The sequence below is a fragment of the Hibiscus syriacus genome, unplaced genomic scaffold (genome assembly GCF_006381635.1).
Source record: "Hibiscus syriacus cultivar Baekdansim isolate YM2019G1 unplaced genomic scaffold, ASM638163v2 tig00111506_pilon, whole genome shotgun sequence".
Classification (NCBI taxonomy): Eukaryota; Viridiplantae; Streptophyta; class Magnoliopsida; order Malvales; family Malvaceae; genus Hibiscus; species Hibiscus syriacus.
Genome location: NW_024063109.1, coordinates 333,018 through 357,844, shown reverse-complemented (window position 1 = coordinate 357,844; position 24,827 = coordinate 333,018). Strand labels below are relative to the sequence as shown.

Below are 24,827 nucleotides of genomic sequence, written 5' to 3'. Positions count from 1 at the left end.
ACTGGAACTTTGATGTGCACTGGTATCCAAGATACCAGGAATAATATCAGCATCATCATTTGACGGAAAAATTGGCATTTACAATATTGAGGTGTGACCTTGTTTAAGTTATCTTTTCTATCATAATTACTTTTTTGTTAAAAAAAAAATTCTTAGTAGTTGGACATTTATATGAGGATCAACTGCAATTTTTTTATCATTATCATACACTTGTTTAGGGATGGCATGTTATATATCTTGTTGGGACTAGTTCTTGAGTAATTTAAGGTGGCAATTCTTTAAGCTTATTGTTCTTGATGTTATTTTTTAAACACTACTTGTCCAGTACCAACAATTATGCCTCTCAGAAGTCTTCCACCTTGAACCCTAGAGTTAACACTTTTGGGTCTGCAGGGTTGTAGCCGATATGGGGTTGGGAGGGCGATTTTGGTCCAGTAATTCATCTTTTATTTCTGATATTGTATTTTAACAGCCGAGTTGATTTGAACTGTTTGGCAGCCTTCAATTTGATTCTGGTTGAAATATTTATGTTCTCCATCTATGATTGTTTATATTGCATCTTTATCAATATTTGACCTTACTACTATTAGCTTTGTAGTCAAGGAGAAACAAATCGGTGACTGCCAATATAAGTGGGAAGATTGGTGGATATGAGTCTACTTTGCGTACTAGTCATTATTCTTGATCTTTGTTAACACAACTTCTGTTTCTAATATGATATATATTTCCAATAGTATTTCCTTTCTTGCAGTGTCTTTGAGAGCTCCAAATGGTATAAAACGCCCTGTTGGGGCATCTTTTGGTTTTGGAGGAAAAGTTGTATCTTTTCACCCCTGGTTATCTGGTTTAGGTAGTCCTGCATCATCAGAGGTAAATATTCCCAGTTCCCCCTCCCCCTATTATGTTTAAATGCCAATGACATTCTTCATTTTAGGAACTTATTGTCCTATATTTTATTTTCAGGTGTTTTTGCATAACTTAGATGCTGAAGAAAATCTGGTCATCCGTTCATCTGAATTTGAATCAGTGATACAGAATGCGGAGAGGTCTTCACTAAGGGTTTTATGCGAAAGAAAGCTCAAGAGTCTGAGTATGTCATCTGAATTAAGGAATTGTAATTATTTTTGTTCTCATCTTTTGTCAAACAATGTTACTTCTACCAGTTAATACTTTTGATGGTTCATTTGGAATTCTATACAGATCTCCGGATGATCGAGAAACTTGGGGCTTCTTAAAGGTGATGTTTGAAGATGATGGGACAGCCAGAACAAAGTTACTCATGCATCTTGGTTTTAGTCCACTTGAAGAAAAGGATACTGTACAAGATGACCTCTCTCAGTCTGTAAATGATGTTACGCTTGAGGATAAAGTGGCAGACAAGGCGGGCTATGAGGGTGAGAAAGAGGCTGCCCCATTTGCAGTTGATAATGGGGAAGATTTCTTCAACAATCTTCCGAGTCCCAAAGCTGATACCCCTGTTTCAACTTCTGAAAATAGTTTTGCTGTTGAGAGCACAGTTCCTAGCACAGATTTAATACCTCAAGAATCAGACGGACAGGAGGAAAGCTCAGATCCATCATTTGATGATGCTGTCCAACGTGCGTTGGTGATGGGTGACTATAAGGGAGCAGCTTCTCACTGCATTGCTTCAAATAAAATGGCCGATGCTTTAGTTATTGCTCATGTTGGTGGTCCCTCCTTATGGGAGAGCACACGTGATCAGTATCTTAAGATGAGCCCTTCACCATACCTGAAGGTGAACTAACTTTTTATGTTTACTTAGCAGTGAATGGTTTAATCATATGTATCTTTGTAGAAATAGGAATTCTGGTTCTAATTATTTAATGAGTTATATTTTACATTGGCTACGAGTTTGCTTTTTTTTTGTGTGTTTGGAAATCATGTTAACTTTGCTGTTTTAGGTTGTCTCTGCAATGGTGAACAATGATCTCATGAGCCTTGTCAACAGCAGGCCTTTGAAATTTTGGAAAGAAACATTAGCGCTCCTCTGTACAGTAAGTTTCTATTTTGGAAGTAGATGTATGGTGCTTTATTAACATATTATATAACTTGTTATTGTTATTATTATGGACTTATTAATCATATTTGATGAGCAGTTTGCACAGAAAGAGGAGTGGACTGTACTCTGTGATACACTTGCTTCAAAACTAATGGTTAATGGGCATACTCTGGCAGCAACTCTCTGTTATATGTGCAGGAAATATTGATAAGACAATAGAGATTTGGTCAAGGATTCTGTCAACTGCACATGATGGGAAATCTTATGTCGATCTTCTCCAGGTAAGTTAGCAATGTAGAGAAAACAACAAATTAAAATTTAAGTTTGTCTGGCAAGAAATCTGACAATTGATGATTGTTCTAGGATTTGATGGAAAAGACCATTGTCCTTGCTTTGGCAACTGGTCAGAAGCGATTTAGTGCATCCCTATGCAAGCTCGTTGAGAAATATGCTGAAATTTTGGCAAGTCAAGGACTTTTAACAACAGCAATGGGATACTTAAAACTATTGGGTTCTGATGAGCTGTCACCCGAACTAGTAATCTTAAAAGATCGTATAGCACTTTCTATTGAACATGGTATGTGCTTTAGGTGAAGGACAATGATTTATGCTTTAATGGTTTTACATATGGGTTTTTGATCTACTCATGCTAATTTATTTTTATTCAAATAACTCATGAAAATGTTTGTGCTAGTCAAATTATGTTGACTTAGTAGAAAACTTTATTAAATGCTTAAGCTTTGGTCTTCTAGATTAAGTCAAGAACATTAGAAACATTTTTCTGGTGTCCAAGTTTTCTTCGTTCAATTTTACTCGTTTTCTTGTGACTAGCAATATTTATAAGACATGAGATTAGCTTACTGACGTGAGCCAAGTTTGTGTCCATTAATATATGCTTGTTGAAGATCTCTATTTTCTTATCTTGCAGTGGAAGAAACTAAATCTGCTGTTTTTGAGAACTCTCATCCTACAGGTGGACCAGCCTTTGAACCTTCACAACATTTATATCCGGTGCTTTATCTTGCACTTTTCTTTTATGTGATCTGTTTTTGACTGAGTACTCCTTGATAATCTGTTCTGATAATGTCAATGGCTTTTTTGGGAGTTGCTCTTCATCATTGCTTAGGATTCAGCTGCTTCAGAAATTCAGCCAAGTGTTCCGGTGCTTATGATGAAAATTATCAGCGTTCTTTTTCTCCATATGGAGGATATGCTCCTCCCTCGCATATGCCTCAAGCACCGCCTGCCAACATGTTTGTTCCAACCCAAGCTCCTCATATTTCTCAGGTATACCGTATTTGATTTCTTTCTGTGCACAGAACTCTGTTTGATGGTAGACTCTAAGCAGTGACTAAGTTGCAATAACATTTGTTGTTGTTTTTTTTCTGGTTTTACTTTTAATCTGGAATGCTATCTCAGCACTTAGGTACAGATTAGCTTAATGGATTATGTTCATTCACTTTCTATGAATCTTACCATCCATTTGGATGTATTCTCAGGAAAAGAGAGTAGTTGCCTAGAGATTGTTTGACTGAAAGATTGGATTTAATTAGGACAGCAAGGTCAGGCTAAAACTAGCGTGGGACAATTATATGTTTGCAAATGTTGCATGCTAAATGCTTGTGATCTTGATTGACTTGATAGTTTTTCTACCGAGAAACAGCTTTTATTGCCAATGTCTAAATTTTATGTCTAGTTTTCTCTGAGATACTCTAGTTTAGGATAAAACTGGAAAAATTGAAAATCTGAACCAAACCAGCATTATATGTTTGTTTGGATTTGATATTTTTCATATCCTGTTTTGAAGAATGAGCGAGTATTTACAGAAAAAGGATTAGCTATTTCATTGAAAAGGCTCTTTGCTATCCAAAATGAGCACTATATCTCTGGACTCTGGCTTACTAGTTATTTCTAGATTTTATTTTATTTTATGCTTGATTTTTTTTGAATTTTGTATACAGCTTGATGCTTGACTAAAAGTTTCTTGTTCTTCCAGAAAAATTTTGCTTCTCCACCTGAGACCACGCAGCCTACTGTTAGGCCATTTGTTCCTTCAAATCCTCCTGTTCTAAGAAATGCAGATCAATACCAACAACCAACTACCTTGGGTTCTCAGTTATATCCTGTGTGTATATTTACATTTAACTTATGGTCAATACCATAGTTATTATTCCAAGACTGGTATACTGAATTTTTTTTTTGCATGGCTTTCAGGGTGCTGCCGATCCCACTTATCCTGCTCCCCCTGGGTGGTTCATTCACACCTGTCCCATCACAAATGGGATTGGTTCCTGGCCCCAAAATGCCACACGTTGCAGCTCCGGCCCCAGCACCTAGGGGATTTATGCCAGTTACTAACACATCTGTTCAAAGACCTGGTATGGGCCCAATGCAACCAGCCAGCACCACACAGCCAGCTGCAGCACCTGCAGCTGCTGCTCCACCAACAGTGCAGACCGCTGATACGTCAAATGTACCTGGTAATTGCTAGTTTTTTGGTTGCTAATGCTATAGATGTTTATTGGATTATGGAGATAATCTACACGTATGGTCTATCCCTCTATTCTGGATTACTCCAGAATGAGTGTTTTACCATCCAAAAAAAGTAAATTATTACCCTTCAGTAGAACGTTTACAAAATATTATAAATTGTCACAAAAACGGTAACCATGAAATTTCTTTTATATTCTTTGCACTAGTTATTCCTCTTGAATTTGCTTAGTTCACATTAAATAAGATTGAAGGTATTATCTGTGGCTTAGGAACTCCCCAAATCAATCAAATTTGTTAATGGATGTCAGCAAGCTAATAGATGAATATATATGTGTGTGTATTTATTACATATGCTGATATAAATACTTTTGGAATGACTTTACCTTGTTTGCTATTCTCAGCTCACCAAAAACCTGTAATCACTACCTTAACAAGACTTTTTAATGAGACATCTCAAGCACTGGGAGGCACCCGTGCAAACCCAGCAAAGAAGCGTGAAATAGAAGACAATTCAAAGAAAATTGGTGCCTTATTCGCCAAACTCAACAGTGGAGACATTTCAAAAATGCTTCTGATAAACTTATTCAGCTCTGCCAGGCTTTGGACAATAATGATTTTGGTACAGCTCTGCAAATCCAGGTATGGTGGGGAAGGAATGTTTATACTGATTTCTTCATGATGTCGACAACTAAAAGTGCTTCAATTTTTGTTCACTTATTATCCCTTCCCTGAAACAGGTTCTTCTTACTACGAGTGAGTGGGATGAGTGCAACTTTTGGCTTGCAACTCTGAAGCGGATGATTAAGACTAGGCAGAACGTAAGATAAGTTATGACAATGCACGGAATCTCCGATGATGGAATCCGAAGTCTCCTTAATTTGTTTTCCTCATGCGGTCTCTCACTTGGGGCACTGGCACAAGAATGACTTCTCTCTGCAGGATTTTGGTTATTTTGGTCCATTACATGCTTGCTGCTAAAATGCTTGCCTTTCACATCAATACTTTTTTTTTTTCTTTTTTTCTTTTTCAAGGCAGTTAGTGGAAATAGTTTTCAGGACATAATGCTGATTGTTTTCTCATTGGACATTTTGTAGTATTGAGAAAGTAGGGTTGGCTCCTATAGTTCAGTTTTCACTTTCACCCCTCATTTGTGGATTGACATGCTGTTGTTGCATTGTTTGGTTTCTGCATGGACCATTATTACCTGTACAACCCATATGCTTTTTTTTTTATCAATTAATATGAAAACAGAAAGCCTTTTTATAAGATGCTTTGTAATTTGACTTATTGTGAGCTGTATTTTAGAATTATCCTCTGGAACTCTTGAAGTATAAGCATTGAATTCGTTGGGACGAAGATCATCCTTCAATTTCAGATCTCGAGTCTTGAGAAAGTGATCATTTGGTTTGTGTCTGACATTTTCAACAAATTGGCTAAAAAAAACTAAATAGACACGTTAACCATTACCCTTTCCAAACAAAGTGACTTTTTTCTGTCTCAAGTTTTGTTTGATGGGGAAGAAATTAATTAAGGTCTAATTTCAAATATTCCAATTCTAATTATTGCAAAATAGGTGCAAGTGATTGAAAAGAATAATCCATCCTCTTTTATGGAAGAAATTGACATTTGGTTTTCCATGGACCATTGTTATAGGTTGGCTTTCCAGTGCCCCGATAAAACCTAAGAAACTTCACCCAATAATTAGGTAGAGGTGGATTCATTCAACTGTGTTTATAATAGCTAATTGAAAAAGCAACTCTGCCTGAGCTGTAAAGCCTTTTGATATTTGGTAGAGAAATATAGAGGTAACAAGTAACACACATTCCTTTACTCTCAGCTCTCCGCATCAGCAACTTCTGAAACAATTTTTGCTCTGGGTCTTCGTTTTCTATTTGTCATGCAGGGATTTTTTTTTATATAAAAAAAGTCGGCACAAAATGAAGGGGTCGCCCTAGTAGCCAACTTGGGTGCTTGTGCTGTCTTTTTCTCGGACAGCCAAAACTTCAATGCAACAGCAACTCCACCTATTTCGTGTTATTCACATTTTGAACTTGATATTTTCTCCATCTTCTGACTTTTCATTGTCGTTGTGCTGGTGATGATATGGATGCTTAAAGAAGTGGACACTGTTACATTAATCCTTCCTCCAAAAGAATGGTTTTTGAGTAATATCGTGTATCTTGTGGAGAAGGTAATGATGGGTCATATTCAAAATGCAGACACCTTTTTGTTTACTTTTCCCCTCCATGAAGATGAAGGAAATTTCATGACAAATTCCTATACAAACTTGCCAACTTTAATGTCCCACCTTAAATACTAATATCATTTTGCTAATAATATCATTTGTCTATTTCAGGAATGCACGGAGAAAAGACCCGTCAATGTAAATACTATTTTCGGATTTTAAAACTAAAACCCATCAGCATGCATTCATTCTCACAATTCCTTGCTTGCATTTGTAGAATGGATGCATTGAAGATTAGAATTCCAGGAAAAGTAAAAGTACCAATCTGGCAATTATTCAGTTCTTGCAACAGCTGGTTCAACTGATGAGTTTTTGGAGTCTACTCATGTATGAATACATGCCTTATTAGCATTGTCCTAATCAAATACATTGAAAATAAAAACCAACGTGTTAACACTTTTCAACAAACTTGAAATTGTTGATCGGTTGAAATCATCAAAACAGACCTCAAATATACATTGTTGAGTTTTACCCTCCATTGCCAATCCTATACATTGTTGAGTTTTACTCTCCATTGCCAATCATTTCAATGTAAAACATTTTTCATAATGAACTAAATGTCACCTACAGCCTGAGAAGTGGAACTTGATCGAGAAAAAGCATCGCCTTTCCCCGACAAGAGCTCACGACCTTCCCTGGCTGAATGATTCCTCCTCAAACCGAAAACAGAATTCTCGTTTCCGACATTCTTCTGTTGACCTCTCACTTGGTTACCATATCTTTTGTTATCGAATCTACGGGTACAAGATGCATCAGCCACCTCCTCACCAATAGTAATGACGTCCATAAGTTCCATCAAGTTTCTCCTAAAGCCTAAATCGGAATGGACTCTGCGAGAGTACCTGGTGGCAGACGTACCATCAACTGCATCCGAACTCTCTTTAGCATTTCTAGATTCAACCGGACGCCCCATAGTTTCCACCATCATACAAGGATTGTTGAAACCATTCCATGTATGCAAAGGAACCAATTTGCTCAACCCGGTTAACCAACTAACCACCTCACTCATCGTCGGCCGACGCTCCCTACAGGACCTCACACATTTAGCTGCTACGATGGCCAACTGCTTCCTAACTATAGGATCCTTGGGAGGTGCAATCCTCGGATCACAAACAGCAACAATATTCCCTTTCTTTACGAGAGGAATCGCCCAGTCATTGATAGAAGGCGGCGAATGCGCAACATCGATAGCTTTTCTACCACTTATAATCTCTAACAACAAGATCCCAAAGCTGAAAACATCAGTTTTTGTACTCAAATTATCAGGTGTCACATAACATGGATCAAGATACCCCATAGTACCAGCTGGTGGTGTTGATCTAAGCCTATAATCATCAACAACACACCTCAGTGCCAACCCGAAATCACCCAACCTTGCATTGAAATTGCTATCGATTAACACATTTGCAGATTTAACATCTCTGTGGATAATCGGAGGTTCTTGTGAGTGCAGTGTCTCTAAGGCTTTGGCAACTTGCAAAGCCAATCGAATTCTTCGACCCCAATTCAAAGGCCTTGAAGAATTGGAGTGAAGAACATCATATAATGTGCCATTGCTCATGAATTCGACAACCAATAACCGATCTTTAGCGTCATTAGAGAAGCAAAGGAGATTAACCAGTCTGGGACTCCGAATCTTCGACAAGATTTCGATCTCGTTATCGGTTTCCGGACTGGTTTCTTGGTTCCTCGAAGACGGTCTCTTGATGGCAACGTGGCGTCCCCTGAGAACAGCCTTGTAGACGGCGCCATGGCTACCTTTACCTAGAAGTCTTTGGTCGGAGAATCCATTGGTGGCTGCTTCAAGGTCACAGTAATCGAACTGTTGGATCTTGATGGGTTTTTCTTGCTTGTCGGCGGCTGCTTTCGAAGATGAATTCTGGGTGGCTGTGGAGGCGGAGATCACAGAAACTGCCGATTCTGCTTTGCAAGAAAGGTACCCCATTAAAGAAAAGTTGGATTTTTTTTCTGGGTCTCGTCGTCTCGATTCTTGAAGCGAGTTCTTGCAAAACTGGAAATGGAAAGTTTGACAAATTTCGCCAAGTAATATACCTCAAACCTCAAGACTCGAGACTTTTATCATTTCATGACTGTAATGCTTGAAGGACAAAAGTAGAACATTGGGCACAGGAAAAAAATGTAAATGAGATGAGATGGATTGGAAAGAGAGGCAAATGTTTGATGAAGAAAGAATCCCGCCAAACTGGAATCCCAAAGAAATAATTATGCCATGGATTGCGTAAGCTTTGTTCCATAATATATTTACCGACTATTTAGCCTCAACTATTCTCATAACTCTATCTTTTACTTTTAAAATTTACAGTCCTTACTTTCTATTTTTATAACTATGCCCCTAATATTTTTAATTAAATAAAATTTTCAAATTCTCATTTACTTCTTTTATTTTTCTCATTAATTTATTCATTTTTTAATAAAAATTCATTCACTTTTGAATTAAATCTAATCATATTTTTTCTTATTTATAAATATCATTTTTCGATTTATCAAATATTTTCAAACTCTTGATATTCTTCAATTTCAATTTAACAATAAAACAATACATCATTCTTTATTCTTTTTATTTATTGTTTAAAATCAAATTCCATATTATATTTATAATTAATTATTTTTGTTTGCTCTTACTTAGCTGTATTTAGATGTTTTCTTAACAAAATAATAAACTTGATAAAATTTAAACATCTTCTTATAATTTATTAACGTAATATTAAATTTATCCTTCCCTCACAAATTCCAAGTCCTTCCTAATGCTACTCTGAATGCTTCCCATTTCCGAGTCATCGAGCATGGGCAACGCAACCGCACCCTTCGATTCCAGGTTTCTGATCCATCCTCGTAGCAAATAATTCACCACCTGTATGCAAGCCGCAACATAACATAACGAGCATGAGAAAATTAAGCTCGGATTCATTAACATTTGCAGCCGTATTGTCTTACAAGTTACAATACTTTACCGGTTTCTTCTTACAATCATAAACGTAATAACAAGTTACAATACTACAAGATCCCAGAAACCTATGAGTGATAACATACCTCAGGAACTTCATCATGAGGGCAGTGACCGGCTGGGCTGATCTGGTAGTACGGAGGCTCCGGAACTTGCTTTTTTACCTGAAAACTCCAGATAGGCTTCACCCAGGGGTCTTCTTTTCCATACACGAGTCAAATAGGCACATCGTTCATATGACACCTGAAAGTAACAAAAAAAAACGTAGTTGATAACTTAAAGCATATACGTATGTTTTCCACATAAAAGGCATGAAATTTTGGCTATACAAGTTAAAAAAATTCATACCACCCACCTCGATAAAGCCTCCCTGAAAGACAGCTCTCCTTGAGGAGCAAGCATAATTGAAGCAAACGATGCAGCAGCAGCAGGGTGTTGTGTTGTCTTGAGAATACGAGAAAAGACTTTTTCAACGTTTATAGAATGATCTGCATAAACCAGTCTAAGTACATCCTGAATTCTTTCAGGATCACTTATTTTTTGCCACCTGAAATCAAAAGGTGGAAAAAGAAGTTAAGAACGAGCAAGAAGAGATTTAAAGGAAAGAAAACAACTGCACAATCACTTCATCTCTTTCCCAAGTAGGAACCGCAATACGATAATAAGTAGTATGCGACATCAATGGGTTTAAGTGAACTGTTAGTTTACATGGTGAGAACTGAGAAGGCCATATCGTGAAATAAAAAGGAGAAAGAACTTACGCAAATTCTGTCAGCTTCCTAACATTTTCCGGTAGAGGAAACATTCCGGACCATGAAAACGTCCTCGCAAGCCTCGGAGATTTTACTGGATTTGGAAAAAAATCCCCAAAAAGGAGTAGCATTAAGTAGTGTAACACCCTTCACTAACTCAGGATTGCAAGCTGCAACGTATAGAGCAACAAATCCTCCAAGTGAGTTGCCTACAATGTAAACCGGTTCCCCAATGACCTGTGAGAGAAAGAGCTTAGGTTTATATTGATGCCTTTACATTTCATTTATCTGAAACTAACGAGTTATACGAGTACGAGTTCATTATACTTAAGTCATGTTAGCTAGAGTACTAGATTTCGTCAGTAAACCATCCTTTTGTTGAAGGGTAAAAGCGAGTCAGAAGGTGGTCAAGTGTCGATGTAGATTGCTCACAACCTTAAGGGTGCGTTTGATTCACGGAATGTAAGATTATCAGTGGGAATAAAAGATTACCAGGGAATAGGATTACTGGGAATGTTGTATTTTGTGTTTGGTTAGTTTAGCAGGAATGTAAGATTACCGTGTTTGGTCAAAGGAATAAAAGATTATTGGAATGTATATTTGACCAAATTGTCCTTATTATATATTTGTATAATATTACAAATTGTAAAATATTTATATATTTTTTTAAAAAAATTAAATTCATAATATTTATATAATTTTTTTACAAAATTAAAAATATAAAAAATGTTTAATGAAAGGGTAAAAAAAATTTAACCCCTAAACTTCATATAAAATTTTAATTATAGATTTTTTTTTGTAAATCTAAAATAATTTAAGGATAAATTTGTAATTTAACCTTCGTAGAATTTTTATTATTAAATGACAGAAGAAGGATATTTTTGAAAAAAAATAAAAATTTAAGGGCATTTTAGTCCAAAACGCCGGTAATGTTACAATACCTAAGGGAAGGGAGGTAATGACATTCCCGGTAATATACCCAAAAAATCTACTATTGGTAATAAAACATTACCGGGAATGAGATTCCCAGCCAACCAAACATGGGAATGTGGGATTCCCATCCCATGGGAATTCCACATTCCTTGAACCAAACACCCCCTAAGAGATAGATACTTGGATGCGAATCTTTTCTCGCAATTAATGTGCTCCTTAACTAGTAGTAATGAGCCGGCGAACACATAAATTAAAAACAATATTGCGCAGGAACAATTAGCGACCGCACGAATGAAAACTACATTAAGATGAAACACAAACCCAATTAAACTCAAGAGAAAGAATAATATTTTATTTTATCACTGAAATCAATTTAAACTTATTTACATAAATAGAATATAATTGAATTTTCTAATTTAAAAGTCAACTGAAACTCCTAAATAAAAGGTCAAAACTCGAAATTGACCTAACTTAAAATGAACTTTAAACTTTTAATATTTGATTAAAATTTAATAGATTGAAAGGTATTTCCAGCTCATACAAATAGCTGCAGAGCGGTAGAAAAAATTGAAGTTAGAAGCAGGTAATAACTAAATTGCAGTTGGGAGAGGACCCTCCGTACATTTGGCAACAGCTACCATAATGAAGATAGGGATAGATCCCACATAAGAAGCACCCAACAAATAGCTCCAGCACCAAGCACTTCGTCTTCTCCAACACCCGGAAAAGAAAAGGACACACTTTTCCATTTTATTTCTTCATCCAGTCTCTTCGTTTAGCACCATAAAACCCACTCGACTCATACCATTCATACTATGACTACGTACACTCTGTTTATACTCGCATAAAAACCAAAGGGTTTTTTTTTCAATACATATATATATATGAGCAAAGTTTTTTTAAGTTAATGAGGTGCAAGGAACATTTAACCGACCTCAGCAGCAGCGTCGGCGTCTGTGCCACATGTCTCCGGCAGCGTCTTCTTGCGGTCCTCGCCGCCCAAGCTCAATTAGCACGCGCTGCCCAGAGTCTTCGGAAATCTGACCCACCGCCGCTGATTTTCCCTCGGTCTGTTTCTCCTTACGTTAGTCGACGGAAATCTGAAGACAGCGGTGCCAACTGGATCCACCACCAGCGATTCTACAGCACTCCCCTGGTGGGGCCTACCCACGGCACCGCTACTACCGGCGATTTTGAAGCGGCCAGGTCTTTCAAAAAGAAAAACAGGTTCTCGCTTTTTTCGGATCTGTTCAGATCGAGATCCGAGAAGTTCAATTCGGATCCTAGTGTTCATTATCATCGGGACTCGTCTGATGAACCGTCCTCGTCCTCCTCATCCCCGTCTTTATTCTCGGCAATCTTTGCTGTTCGTCGAAAAAAGAACCAATCTTCGAGGACAACTCGTGTAGAAGAATTTGCCCAATTCGGTCCAGGGGATACAAAACCATCCAGGATCACGGATCGGGGAATGTCGCCCGCGATTGAAGCAGATTTGGGAGACGAGTGTCATCGATTACCATCTAGAATCTCGCCGGAGGCTTCCCCACAGTGGAAGAGGACACCGAAGGCGGCGAGGAGATCAAGGAGCGGGGCAGGGAACTCATCGGGACTGGCCTTTTGCTTTAGCCCGTTGGTGAGGGCGAGTCCGAACCGGCACTGGAACCAGAAGGGCGGGTTTCCGCCGGACGTCATTTACCGGCGATGGTAGACCGGCAATGAAGCCCCCGCTTGCAACCGAACAGGTCCAGGAAGCTTGCTGATATGGGCACAATCGATTACAAGTACTAAGTGCGGTAAGCTGTTGACAATTTTCACTGCAGATATTGTGATTTGTGAAGTTAATAAACTATTTGCTTGTTTTACTTTATCAAATCGAGGTTTTGAATTTGGCCAAAAACAATTACGCTATTCTGCATTTTTTTGCGCTGCGATTCGTAAAAAATGTTACTTTTTCTTTGTGTTACTTGAATGAATTGGAACCAAAACCAATAGGATACGGCTGATCTTAGCTATATCTGATGTATTCTTCCAGTTCCAGGAAAAAGAAACTACTACTGTACAACGCAATCTAAGGAGTGAGCTTCTTATGGTACTTGAAAGCAAGGGGGGTAAATTTCTTGGAAGTTGAAGGTGGTTAGGCCGGGAGGACCAGCATTAATGAGGTGGCATAATGCTGTGCAGTTGATGGTGGGCCTATCGTCTTAATGGCGGCGACTCCAAGGCTTAAAAAAAAGGGCAGCAGAAATTAATAAACGCGACAGAGTTCGACATATTAATGAGGGTGCACTTAAATGATTTTTCGTCTCTTTAGTTTTACTGATAAAGCACATGATCATCTCCTTCATCATCAGCAGTGAGAAGCAGAGGGTTGGGTTTCACAGGAATCAGAAATCAGAAATGGCATTCGGGGTCGGATAGCTTCGACAACGTGGAGATGGTAATGGCAATGGCTGGTTGAAAGTTGAAACTACATTGAGGAAGAAGAATGAGATGTTGAACATCAACAGGAGGATGGATTAAGAGTGACCATCTTGAGTCTGTTTTGGTGGGTTACTACCTCAACTTGATTTTGCATCAAATATCTGCAAACGCTTCAACTCGCAATAAACTGTTTTTTGCCGTTATCTTCATATATTCTCAACGTTTAACGGTTAAAGTAGTTGATTAGTAGGTACTGTTGCCATTGATGCCGGTAATAAAAGCATAGAAATTGGCTGGTTGCATAAGCTACTAAACATACCAAAAATGGAATTTTGAAGGCTTTAGTTTATTGTTGCCGAAGCTATATGAAGATGGAATTGGCATGCTTTAGCTACTCTTCATTTGTTTGTGTTGCAATCTTGAATACTTGCGTTCTTAATCATGGTTTTGGTTTGAAATCTATCATAACTAAAATGTAATTCAATTGTAAAAAATTAAAATTTGAATGATATTAACTTAAAATAATCCAATTTAAAAAAGGAAACGTTGAATCTAAAATAACTCGAATGTGAAATGATTTATAATTGAATTTAATCAAAATTATTCCAATATAAATGTAAAGAAATTTAAAATCGAAATTGAACGTATGAAAGAAATGTCAAACAGATTCAATCATCATTCAAGCGAAAACATAGTGACAATGGCAAGCGAAATAGCAGACACCCGGTAAGTAACGTTATTCATCTTGATCAATGGGGAAACCAAGCCTTGTATTTCCTTGAACCCATCTTCACAAGTCACGGGGGCATTCGAGACCGCACTCACGCGAGTATTAGAATCATGGTATCGCTTGGCATTGTAATCTTGGAAGGCCTCTTTGGCATCAAAGATCGCAAGGGAATAAAGTTGGAAGCAGGTTTCCACGCGTCCTCTTACGGGAGTCTCCATCTTTTTGTCGTTCAAAAGTTGCTTATGTAAGACCTCGAATTTTGTTAAGTTGCGACGGAGCAGCATGAACGATATATTGCCCATTTGGCGATGATGTTTGGCTCTGTGGCTGTTGGGAGCTGCTTCTGGAGAGTTTACGCAGAAATTGTAGCCGAGAGAGATGGATCGGTCTGTGCTCATTTCTTGCATGTTCTGCGTATGAAATGTTGTTTTTGGTGGTGGTTAAGTCATGGGAGGTTAGAGTGGAAATAAAGAAGGCGAGAAAGAGAGGGATGCCAAAGGAAGAAGACGATCTTAGCTTCATTTCTTGCTTGGGAAATCTTTGTTGACGTTGGACTTTGGACATCATAAGCGCTTATTTATATGCGTAGGAAATAAAATTTTATCATATGATTCGGTTCATCAGATCTTAGTTCACAAAATCATCTGTAGTCTTAGTCAATAAAATCTATCCATCTTTTTTTTTCTAAATTTTCTAAAATGAAATTTTATTTATTTCTTATATAAATAAAAAGTGGTCATTATTTGAAAGTTATTTTAAAATAAATAAATTTTATTAACTAAAATTACATATAACTTGATGAACCATGTATATATAATAATTTCTGATAGGGAATATCATACTAATCCATTAATCATTAATCAATTCAAAAGATACTTTCAATCTCCCTATTTAAGGACAATTAGAATAAAATCCTTCTGATTAATGTTGTCATTAATATATTCGTTTAATCATATATCCATTTCGAAAATAAATTACTATAAATGCAATAAAAATATATAATAACAAGAAAAGTACGATGGAATACTATTAACATTATTCAAAAATTAAAATACATCAATGATTTAACTGAAGTTAATTTGTATCTTTTCTTTAAGGGTAATTGAAATATAATCATGTTATTAGTACTTTATTTTTTTTATTAATTTAGGAAAAAATTTAAAAATTGAGTTTAAAATTATAATATTATTTTTCTTTAACAACTGAGTTCAAAATCTTATATATTTGCAAATATGTTCATTTAGTCTCTACGTTCACCAATATTTAAAATGTAAAAAAATAAAAAGTAAAATGAACTTCTAAATGAATTTGTTCATGAACAAAAGCGAACGAGTCGATAAAAGAGTTTGCTCGTGACCATAAACAAACGAAAAACACCTCTATTCATGTTCGTTTATTTATTAAACGAACATAAATATTATTTTTATACTCATTTATTTAACTTAACAAACGAATATAAATTAATATTATAAGAACGATTCACCAAATACTCTGTTTATTTACCCCTAGTAGTTCATAAAAAAGTAGATATGTAGTACCTATTGATGTTGTGGAGCCTTGATACCCTATTGGTTGTACTACCTTTTCGATATGTATACTCTATTATTATTTTGATTTACACTATATCATATTCAGAGGTACAATTTTGTATAAATTTTCTAAACTCTTATACTTTTACTTATTTATTTTTTATATTATGAAACGAAATTTGGTTATTATGATCAATTGCAAATAATTTTTTAATTTGGTGGTCATCTCAGTGACCTAATTGTCACCTTGGACCCATTATATGTTGTAGATCGGTTTTAGGATGTTTCATGGATACCATCTTCACGTAAATTTGATTGGGAAAAAATATGGATTTTAGGATGATGTGCATAAAAATCAAATTGATAGGTTTTATAAATGAAAGGTTAAATTTATTAATTTTTTTATAATGAATATCAAATCGCTTACTCAATTCTGACATAAATCAAGTTAAGAGTGCCGCATTCGAAGGTCAAAGTGATTATAGAATAAATCATAGATCAAAATTAATAATTTGTCCACAAATCAAATTGAAAACAAAGTTGAAGGAGTAATTTATAAAACATCTCAAACATGTGTGTATTTAAATTAAAGTATCCTTCATCTTTTGTTATCAATATAAAATAAATTTTTTATCATCTAATAAAAAATATGTAAGCAATCACATTAATTATTTACCGATCGATGATCAAAATTATTAAATTTTTTAAATAGTAACAATTAAATAAAAAAAGTTTAATGATGAAAACAGAAATACAATAATAATAGAATGACCAATTGTGTAGTTTACCAAAACAACTATGGGATCGGTCGATACGCAACGGTTCTGATATTTTACCTAAGAGATTATTGCACAACAAATTTTTTTTTTTCACATCAGAAATACGAAGAAAGAGACCAAAAGACCTCTTCTCATAACCCGTCTCCGACCCTGCGAGAGCCGAGCGATCACCCCCAAACCCCTCCGACAATGTTGCGTCAAGCATCGAGACTATTGGCCCGTCGACCCATTTTAGCGGCGAGGACTCGACCCTTCTCCACTGATCTGCCGGCCGCTGATGCCACGTTCGCGGAGGCGTGGAATAAAGTGATCCCCATTATGGACCCTCCCAAAACTCCTCTCTCTTTCATGCAGCCTCGTCCTCCTACTCCTTCCTCCATTCCTTCCAAGCTCACTGTTAATTTTGTCCTTCCTTATGCTTCTGAGTTGGCCACCAAAGAGGTAGATTTGGGTTTTATTTTTAGGAAATTTTCGATTTGTTTTGGATTCTGTTTTCTGGGATTAGGAGTGTGGAAATGAATATTTTATGATATTCTCTGATTAAAGGCGGCGTTCAAACCTTTATGTTAGTTGTTTTTTGGGTTCAATGCCAATGCATCTTTACATCGGGTTACTGATTCTGAGGAAAATTGAAGTCCCTAAAAGACAACCCCAATTGTAGTATAGCATTGCCATTTAGAGTTTGGAAAGGCGGATTTGCTTTTAGTCAGAGTGTTGCTAGTAATTCAGTGAAAACAGTAACAGATGAATTTCAGTTACTGTTACTCTATGATAATGATAAAGCCTATCTGTTCACATTTTCTGTTCCACTATTCCTTATTATGCTATAACTATATTATTTTCATAAGAAATGACCATCAAACTCAGTTGGTAGAGCACAAGGTTTTTAACCTTGGGTCGTGGGATTGAGTCCCACGGGAGGCATTTCATAATTTGGAGGTCTCCTACGGAAGCTGCTCTCAACCTGGCGTTTGGGGCAGCCTACTATCTTACCTCCCATTACCATTACCCCATTACATATGGGAATAAGGTCAGCTAATTTTTTTAAATTATTTTCATAAGCATTTGCCTTGCTCTGAATTTTGTTCAATGAATGGAACCTTTCATAAGTTGCACCAAAGATAATTGATTTCATCACATAAATATAGATTGGTTAGGGTGGGAAGTGCAATTCTAAAGGATTGCTCCTAACTACCAGAACAACTGTGTATCTATCATTCATTTTTGTGATAATGCTGATATACTTGATCAAGTTTGCTAATCCTTGCTGTGTTTTGATTTCAGTATTCCAAACATTTTTCTTCCATTCCATCTTTATTCCTTTCAATAGGTTCCAACACCACAGCCCACTAATGAATATTATTCTCAAAAAGTAAATCTGGTCATATCTAGCCCTACTTCTGAACTTCAGTCACTCAAGAAACAAAATTTATTATTAATTTTCTTTTTGTATATACTATATATACTTCCTTTTCGAACATAGAATTAGGTGATTATTCTTATTGCTGTTTTGTCAAGTTTGAGCAAAGGTGAAATAATGAATTAACAACTCAGTGGTGTAATGCCCCTGACCCACGAGACCACTTGAGAGATAACTAAAATGGAAACAGAGAGGTATGAGGTATGGTGTTATTTATGTTCTACTCTTTTTTTGGTTTTGGTGTGGGTTTGGCGGGGAGATGATAGGTCTTTCCATGAAACGTTAAGCCTATGAAAATAGAAATAGAAAGGCAGATCTTCATGGTGCCTTTTCCATAAGCATGGTCTAAAACTTGAGCTAGAAAAACTGTGAATATATGAAGGAAAGTAATGGCTAAACTCATAGACAAACTCTTGCAAATTAGCTGGATTATTGCCTAATAAATTCTCGGTTTTCCAGGTTGACATGGTTATAGTACCAGCCACAACTGGGCAGATGGGTGTTCTACCTGGACATGTAGCAACAATTGCAGAACTGAAACCCGGAGTTTTATCAGTGCACGAAGGAAATGAAGTGACAAAGTATTTCGTCAGTAGTGGTTTCCTTTTTATCCATGCCAACTCCTTTGCAGATATAATAGCTGTGGAGGCCGTGCCACTTGATCGACTTGATGCAAATCTTGTTCAGAAAGGGCTTGCAGAGTTCACCTCGAAGCTAAGCTCTGCCACAACCGACTTGGAGAAAGCTGAAGCCCAAATTGGAGTTGATGTGCATAGTGCACTCAACTCTGCCCTCACAGGCTAGTATCATTTGCCATTACGTTTGTTGATTAGTTGTTTATCGGATTTCTCTTCTTAAACCTGCCACATTGATGCATAGATTTATCTCATGGATCCAGATATTGTTCTGAGTATGTTGTCCTTTCCTTCTATTTCTATGTTTGCACATTTACCCAATATGAAATAATCTTAATGGATTTCACCTGGTTTACAGTGGCGGAAACAATTGATTCATGAATGCTAGATGTTTTATAGTTAATGCAAAATTTCACGTTTAAAATGACACATAGATAATGCAGTGTAGTTAAAATTATTGGTATTGCATTGCATGTCGTCTAATTGCCAAGGATTTACGGTATGTTTGACCCTATTTCCTCGGTTCGATCCTTAGGATTATCCCTTATAACAAAAATATTGGCTTTTTTTTTGCACTTTAAAATTTCCAACTCCCTTCGTACTAAACTACTACTAATTATCACGACCTATTAAAAATGGGATAAGGGTTAAAATTGCACATACTTTTGGTTCTAGTAGAATATGAGATCTTTTCAGTTTTGTATTTTTGCTTAGAGAAGAAGTTTGAAGTCACTGCACATGGGGGATTTTTTCTTCTTGGCCACGTTTCGATATTATTGTTGTTATTTCTTGGAAATATTCAATGCAATTATGTAAGATCAATTCTTTTAGCTTCAAAAATTGATCTGATTGATTTTTGGTACTTCACCATTTGGATTTAAGATACATTCAACAGCTTAAAATTAATGTTTGAAGAGCAGAGAGAAAAACACTCTATGTACAAGTGTTAGAAGCTCTGATAAGATGTTATACTCCTTGAACGAGAATATGGATCCAACATGAATTAACATCTTAGACAATCTCAATAACAGAACAACTCAAACGTAGAATGAATTGGAAGTTGTGACTGTAAATGAGACGAGACAAACTGTGAACTATTCGAGATCAACTCGGTCAAAGTTTATAAATATTTGACTTGAATGGACTCGAATTTGAGCTCGACTCGAGTTTTTAACGAGCTGAAATGAGTTATTTGATACTTGACTCAAACAACGTGAGCAACTCGAAAAAAATAATATGTTAAATTTTATTTTTAAAAAATAATTATTAATAAAATTAACATTTATATATTATTATTTTTTAAAATGTAGTATAATATTTTAATGTACTTGAGCTTTAGGTTCATGTTTAAGTTTCAATCAAGTTAAGTTTAAGATTTTTTTTTATTTGGAGCTTTTATGAGCCTTCAATTCATAGTTTCAAGTTAGAGTCGAATTTGAAAATTTTAGTCTCATGAGTTTTGGTGATCAACCATATAACAACATGTACTCTTAGAACGAAAATCTAAACCATAGAACAAGATGAAAGATTACTCAAATGTCGCTAAATTTAAGAAATCGAGCATGATGACTTCACCAATATGTTTTATGCAAATCTCTGATTCACTTTTAATTGGAAGGTCAGTTCCAGAAGTGAGACAAAACAACTAGTTGAACAAATAGAGAGACGTGTATTTATTAATCATAGGTTGTAAATATGATGGGAGAACCCAGGAAATTCTTGCTTAACCAATATACTTTTAGAATACAAATTAAATCCAACCCCTTCTCCAGAGATATAAACAAATTCAATTAACCAACAGCACAATAAAAATGTTTATTTTTTCAAAAAAAAAAAAAAAAGAAATATCAAAGGACGAAAGGTTTTGTGTACACATCAAACATCTGGCACGCAGTCAGCTGGGGCTCCTGTCGACCAATAAACATACAAAAAGTCAGAAACTAGTAACACATATAATCTTCATTTTAACTTGTTCCTGGAAGCCAAAATAAAATTTGCACTTTTGTTTCACTGTAATATTCCAGGTTCGAAAACTTGAATAAGCCTTTTCTCACAATGCCAAATTCCATATTCTAAAATGAACTTTCTTAAAAGACTTGATATTACAAAACAGTAGAGAGACCATCAGATCAAAGTTCCTTTTGTTTTAACAACAGATATTTTACCAAAGCTCGTTCCAAACAATGTTAATTGGCAGGATATATGTTGCTTCAACAAGCATCTGCATAGTCATTTTTATGCACATATCACCCTAGTTGCTAAAAGCATTGGGTATGTTTGAGATGCCCTAGTATACAATCAATCAAAGCACTTCGTTTTTTAGGAATGGAAAATAAACTGCTAAGTCAGAGAAGCAAAAAGGTTTTCATTAATTAAATTAAACATCAAAATATTACCTGCTTCAATCCACCACCAAGTCCAGTGGTACTACCTCCTGTCAAAAGCATGGTGACGAGGGACGTAACAGCACCACCAACAAGGTCACCACCACCTCCACCCACACTTCGAATTGCATTGCGCATTGCAGTGAGAATGCTCCCATATGTAGCCCCATGCCCCCGCTCGATGGCTTGGATGAAGCAGAATGTCATGGCACCAGTTGATGTAATCTTTGATAGGGCCTGCTCTCCAAAGCATTACAACATCTTTTTTAGTCTATAAATATAAAATGCCATCAGAACTAAAGTTTCTATACATGCAATCAGTTTTCAGGAATCTTACAGATGTATCAGCAGAGGTTTGATCATCATCACAACCACTGAACGAGACTACTTCTCCACCACTTGTTCCCTTCCATAAACCTGATGCAGGACGATGATCCTCCCATACATACTGTCCTACCCTGGATCAAGACAAGGCATCAGCTTCCAATCTTTAAAGTATATAATAAAACAGCTTAGTTAACCACAAACTAAAAGGCCAAAGGGTATGAGAAATTTATGGATCAACACTAAACCATAAATAGGCCTTTCAAGCACCTTTTCCCCCTCTTCATCTAACAAGCGTAACATGAAACACACTTTTCTTCCTGACATGCAAACTAAATTTCTCATCTATGGAATAGATATTCTGTTTCTAACAAAACTAGTATGGAATCTCAATTAAAATGTTAATGGTACGTAAGTATGTTCGGAAGAGCAAACCTGTTCATTCTACAAAGGAATGGTAAATCCAACACGGTTCCACTATGGCAAGCATCAATGATCGCATGAAGCTTAACCCCCTGAGGTAGTGGTCGAACAATTGTTGCATTTATCTCATCATCAACAATCATCCCTTGAGTTTCGAAATCCAAAGGACAAAGGGTCTCATCATAGCCGTCAACTTCATCACCATTGTAATTCCGTTGATTTGAACCATGACCAGAGTAGTGAAACAACAGAGAATCACCAGGTTGACAACCTTGTACTAACCAATATAAAGCCATCCTCAAATTATGCTTCGTTGGAAGCCTGTAGGGATCGGTTTCTTCTTCTGCATAAGGGAAAAAAGGTTAACACTTTTAATAACTTAATTTTAATACACAATTAAGAAAACTCGAGTAAGAGTCACATTAACAAATAAGAAAACTTGAGTCAAAACCATAAAATAAATGCCTTGAACAGAAACGAAAGATTCTGAGGTAGCTATCACCTTTATGGTCAAAATTCGATATTTAAACCCTATAATTTACTGCCCATTCAAATATTGCTCAAACGAATTGATTCCAATTCGTTCAAAAGACACGAAATTTAATAATAAAAAAAAGAAAAGAAAGATTACCGGTAAGCATGAGAATGGAATCTTTGGGAAACTTAAATCTATTGACGAGAAGGTAACGCATGCACTTGGCGTCGTTAATGCAACCCTTGAGCTCGTGCCTTGAATATCTATACGATATCCCACAGATCACCGCCCTTCTCCGACCGTGAGCGTGGGGAGGGGCACCGGGAGGCGCGTGGTTGTAGGGGGAAGGAGGGGAAGAAGAAGGCAGAGGAGGAGCGTGGACGGAAGGAGCAGGTTGCTGAGAGGGAGGAGGGACGGATCGAGGGTCGGCGATGTTGGTAACGGCTTTGCAGATGGCGCAACGGATGGATCGAGCGCCGTGCGGGAGCTGTAAAGGGGTGCGGCAGCTGGAACAGTCGACCAGCATGGGCGGAGGGTAATTGTAGTACATGCCTGGTCCTGGTGGAAGATACATTGTTCAAAATCTCAAGGTAAATTCTAGAAACAAAACCAGTTCCAAATTTGAGGGAAAAAAGAAGAATTTATAAAGAAGAAACGATTATCTTGATTGGAAGAGGGAAATTGAATAAAGAACAGCGCATATTCTTGTTGAAAAAGAAAAATGAAAATCGCGTTTCCGATGATTCCCATTGACTTGCATCATTTCGGGTGTCGTGCATTCATTCAACCTTTCTAAAACATTATTTAATTTGCTCAAGAATTTAGTTTGCGATTGACATTTTATTGGAATATTCCCTATTTTTTTTAATTTAAACGACGTACAATATATATTATATTTGTTAATTTTTGCAAGTGAAAAACAGGCAAGGAGAAGGTATACAAATGATATCTGATTATATGACTATATTTTATTAAGTTTTTAATTATTAAAAGTTATAAAATAATTTTTTGATTATAGGATGTTATTTTGTTATGTATTCCGAATATTAAAAGTTATAAAATAATCATAGACTATTCATATGTTCTAAACTCGTCATTTGATGACTTTTTGAGCTAAACGTTAACATGTTGACTAGAATATGATAAAATCATATTTTAATGATGTTTACTAGCACCGTCGTTGCTTTCAAGCCCTAGCTCAACGATATTATGTTTCAAGCGCTAGTTTGACGACATAATGTAAACAAATATTCAATCCACAAAACACAGTTCAAACATTTATGAGATAAAATTTTATCATATCCCAGTGAGTAAATTAACATCTAGTTCAAACGAAATCTATTTTTTTAACTAAAAAGTATGAGCTTGGAACATATAAATAGTCAGATGACTATTTTATAACTTTTAATATTCACATGACTCAACAAAGGAACACCTTATAGTCAATGGATCATTTTGTAATTTTTAATAGTCAGATGACTATTTATGTACTTCATCAAATATGTTAATAGTATTTTTTAAGGTAAATCACATGTTTAGTACTTAAATTATTACTTTTGTTCCATTATGGTACCTAAACTTTCATTTATTTGAAAATCATACATAACATTTACTTTTTGTTTCGTTTTGATACCTCATCGTTAAAAGTTTAGCGGAACTGAAACAACATGGCACTTTTTATGGGTAAGTTGTATCATTCATCACTCAACTATGTTCTCTTTCCTATTATGGTTAGTAAAGTTTAAAAAAAATCAATTTAACTACTCAACTTTCAAATTACTCATGTCTTAATCACTCTAATTTATTTTATCAATAATTTTTGTAACAATATAATACTATTATTATATTAATATATAATTAAAATAAAAAAATTAAATTTAAAAGTTATAGTGATTAAATTATAAGTAATTAAATTAAAAAATTAAACTTTAGTGACCAAAATATGAGTGAGAAGATAAATGATAGTTTTTAACGGTGAGGTACCAAAACAAAATAAAAAGTAAACGTTAGGTATGATTTTGAAATAAATGAAAGTTTAGGTACTATAATGGAACAAAAGTAATAGTTTAGATACTAAATGTATAGTTTACCCTATTTTTTATTATGATAACATTTTAAGTACTTTAATTATAGAATAATTATTTAATTTTAAAAATTGACTTGATAATATATTTACTTCTTGATTTTTATACTTTATTTTAATATGGTTTTATTTTTAAAAGATAACCCTTTATTCTAAATTGTTGGATTGTGTTAAATTTTTTTAAAAAAATGTTCAACTATTTATATATTTTACTTT

General features: G+C 35.7%; 5 protein-coding genes and 2 pseudogenes across 6 annotated transcripts; 3 read left to right on the top strand and 4 right to left on the bottom strand.

Moving 5' to 3' along the window:
* The first annotated feature begins 406 nt into the window (after window positions 1-406).
* On the top strand, window positions 407-5,745 carry LOC120164303 (annotated as a pseudogene).
* Window positions 5,746-7,260: 1,515 nt separating this feature from the next.
* Window positions 7,261-8,839, bottom strand: LOC120164281 (serine/threonine-protein kinase-like protein At3g51990). The gene has a single exon (XM_039174036.1). It carries the CDS (start codon window positions 8,701-8,703, stop codon window positions 7,312-7,314), a length of 1,392 nt encoding a protein of 463 aa, XP_039029967.1. The 5' UTR covers window positions 8,704-8,839; the 3' UTR covers window positions 7,261-7,311.
* Window positions 8,840-8,951: 112 nt separating this feature from the next.
* Window positions 8,952-19,290, top strand: LOC120164283 (ATP synthase subunit delta', mitochondrial-like). Of its 2 annotated transcripts, XM_039174039.1 has the most exons (3): window positions 8,952-8,955; window positions 16,992-17,308; window positions 18,747-19,290. In XM_039174039.1, the coding sequence occupies exons 2-3, from the start codon at window positions 17,057-17,059 to the stop codon at window positions 19,089-19,091; spliced, it is 597 nt and encodes a 198-aa protein (XP_039029970.1). In that variant the 5' UTR covers window positions 8,952-8,955; window positions 16,992-17,056; the 3' UTR covers window positions 19,092-19,290. The 2 variants fall into 2 exon arrangements, with proteins under 2 accessions (XP_039029970.1, XP_039029969.1); XM_039174038.1 differs by lacking the exon at window positions 8,952-8,955 and having other exon boundaries at window positions 16,932-17,308.
* Window positions 9,490-10,797, bottom strand: LOC120164302 (annotated as a pseudogene).
* Window positions 12,282-14,228, top strand: LOC120164282. Its single transcript, XM_039174037.1, has 2 exons — window positions 12,282-13,201; window positions 13,441-14,228. Exon 1 carries the CDS (start codon window positions 12,316-12,318, stop codon window positions 13,114-13,116), a length of 801 nt encoding a protein of 266 aa, XP_039029968.1. The 5' UTR covers window positions 12,282-12,315; the 3' UTR covers window positions 13,117-13,201; window positions 13,441-14,228.
* On the bottom strand, window positions 14,505-14,966 carry LOC120164301 (putative invertase inhibitor). Its single transcript, XM_039174056.1, has one exon. The coding sequence runs from the start codon at window positions 14,964-14,966 to the stop codon at window positions 14,505-14,507; it is 462 nt and encodes a 153-aa protein (XP_039029987.1).
* Window positions 19,291-20,750: 1,460 nt separating the features above from the next.
* On the bottom strand, window positions 20,751-23,118 carry LOC120164344 (metacaspase-1-like). Its single transcript, XM_039174093.1, has 5 exons — window positions 22,685-23,118; window positions 22,066-22,396; window positions 21,644-21,764; window positions 21,319-21,543; window positions 20,751-20,829 (listed from the first exon to the last, which is right to left on the bottom strand). Exons 1-5 carry the CDS (start codon window positions 23,100-23,102, stop codon window positions 20,770-20,772), a joined length of 1,155 nt encoding a protein of 384 aa, XP_039030024.1. The 5' UTR covers window positions 23,103-23,118; the 3' UTR covers window positions 20,751-20,769.
* Between the last annotated feature and the right edge of the window lie 1,709 nt (window positions 23,119-24,827).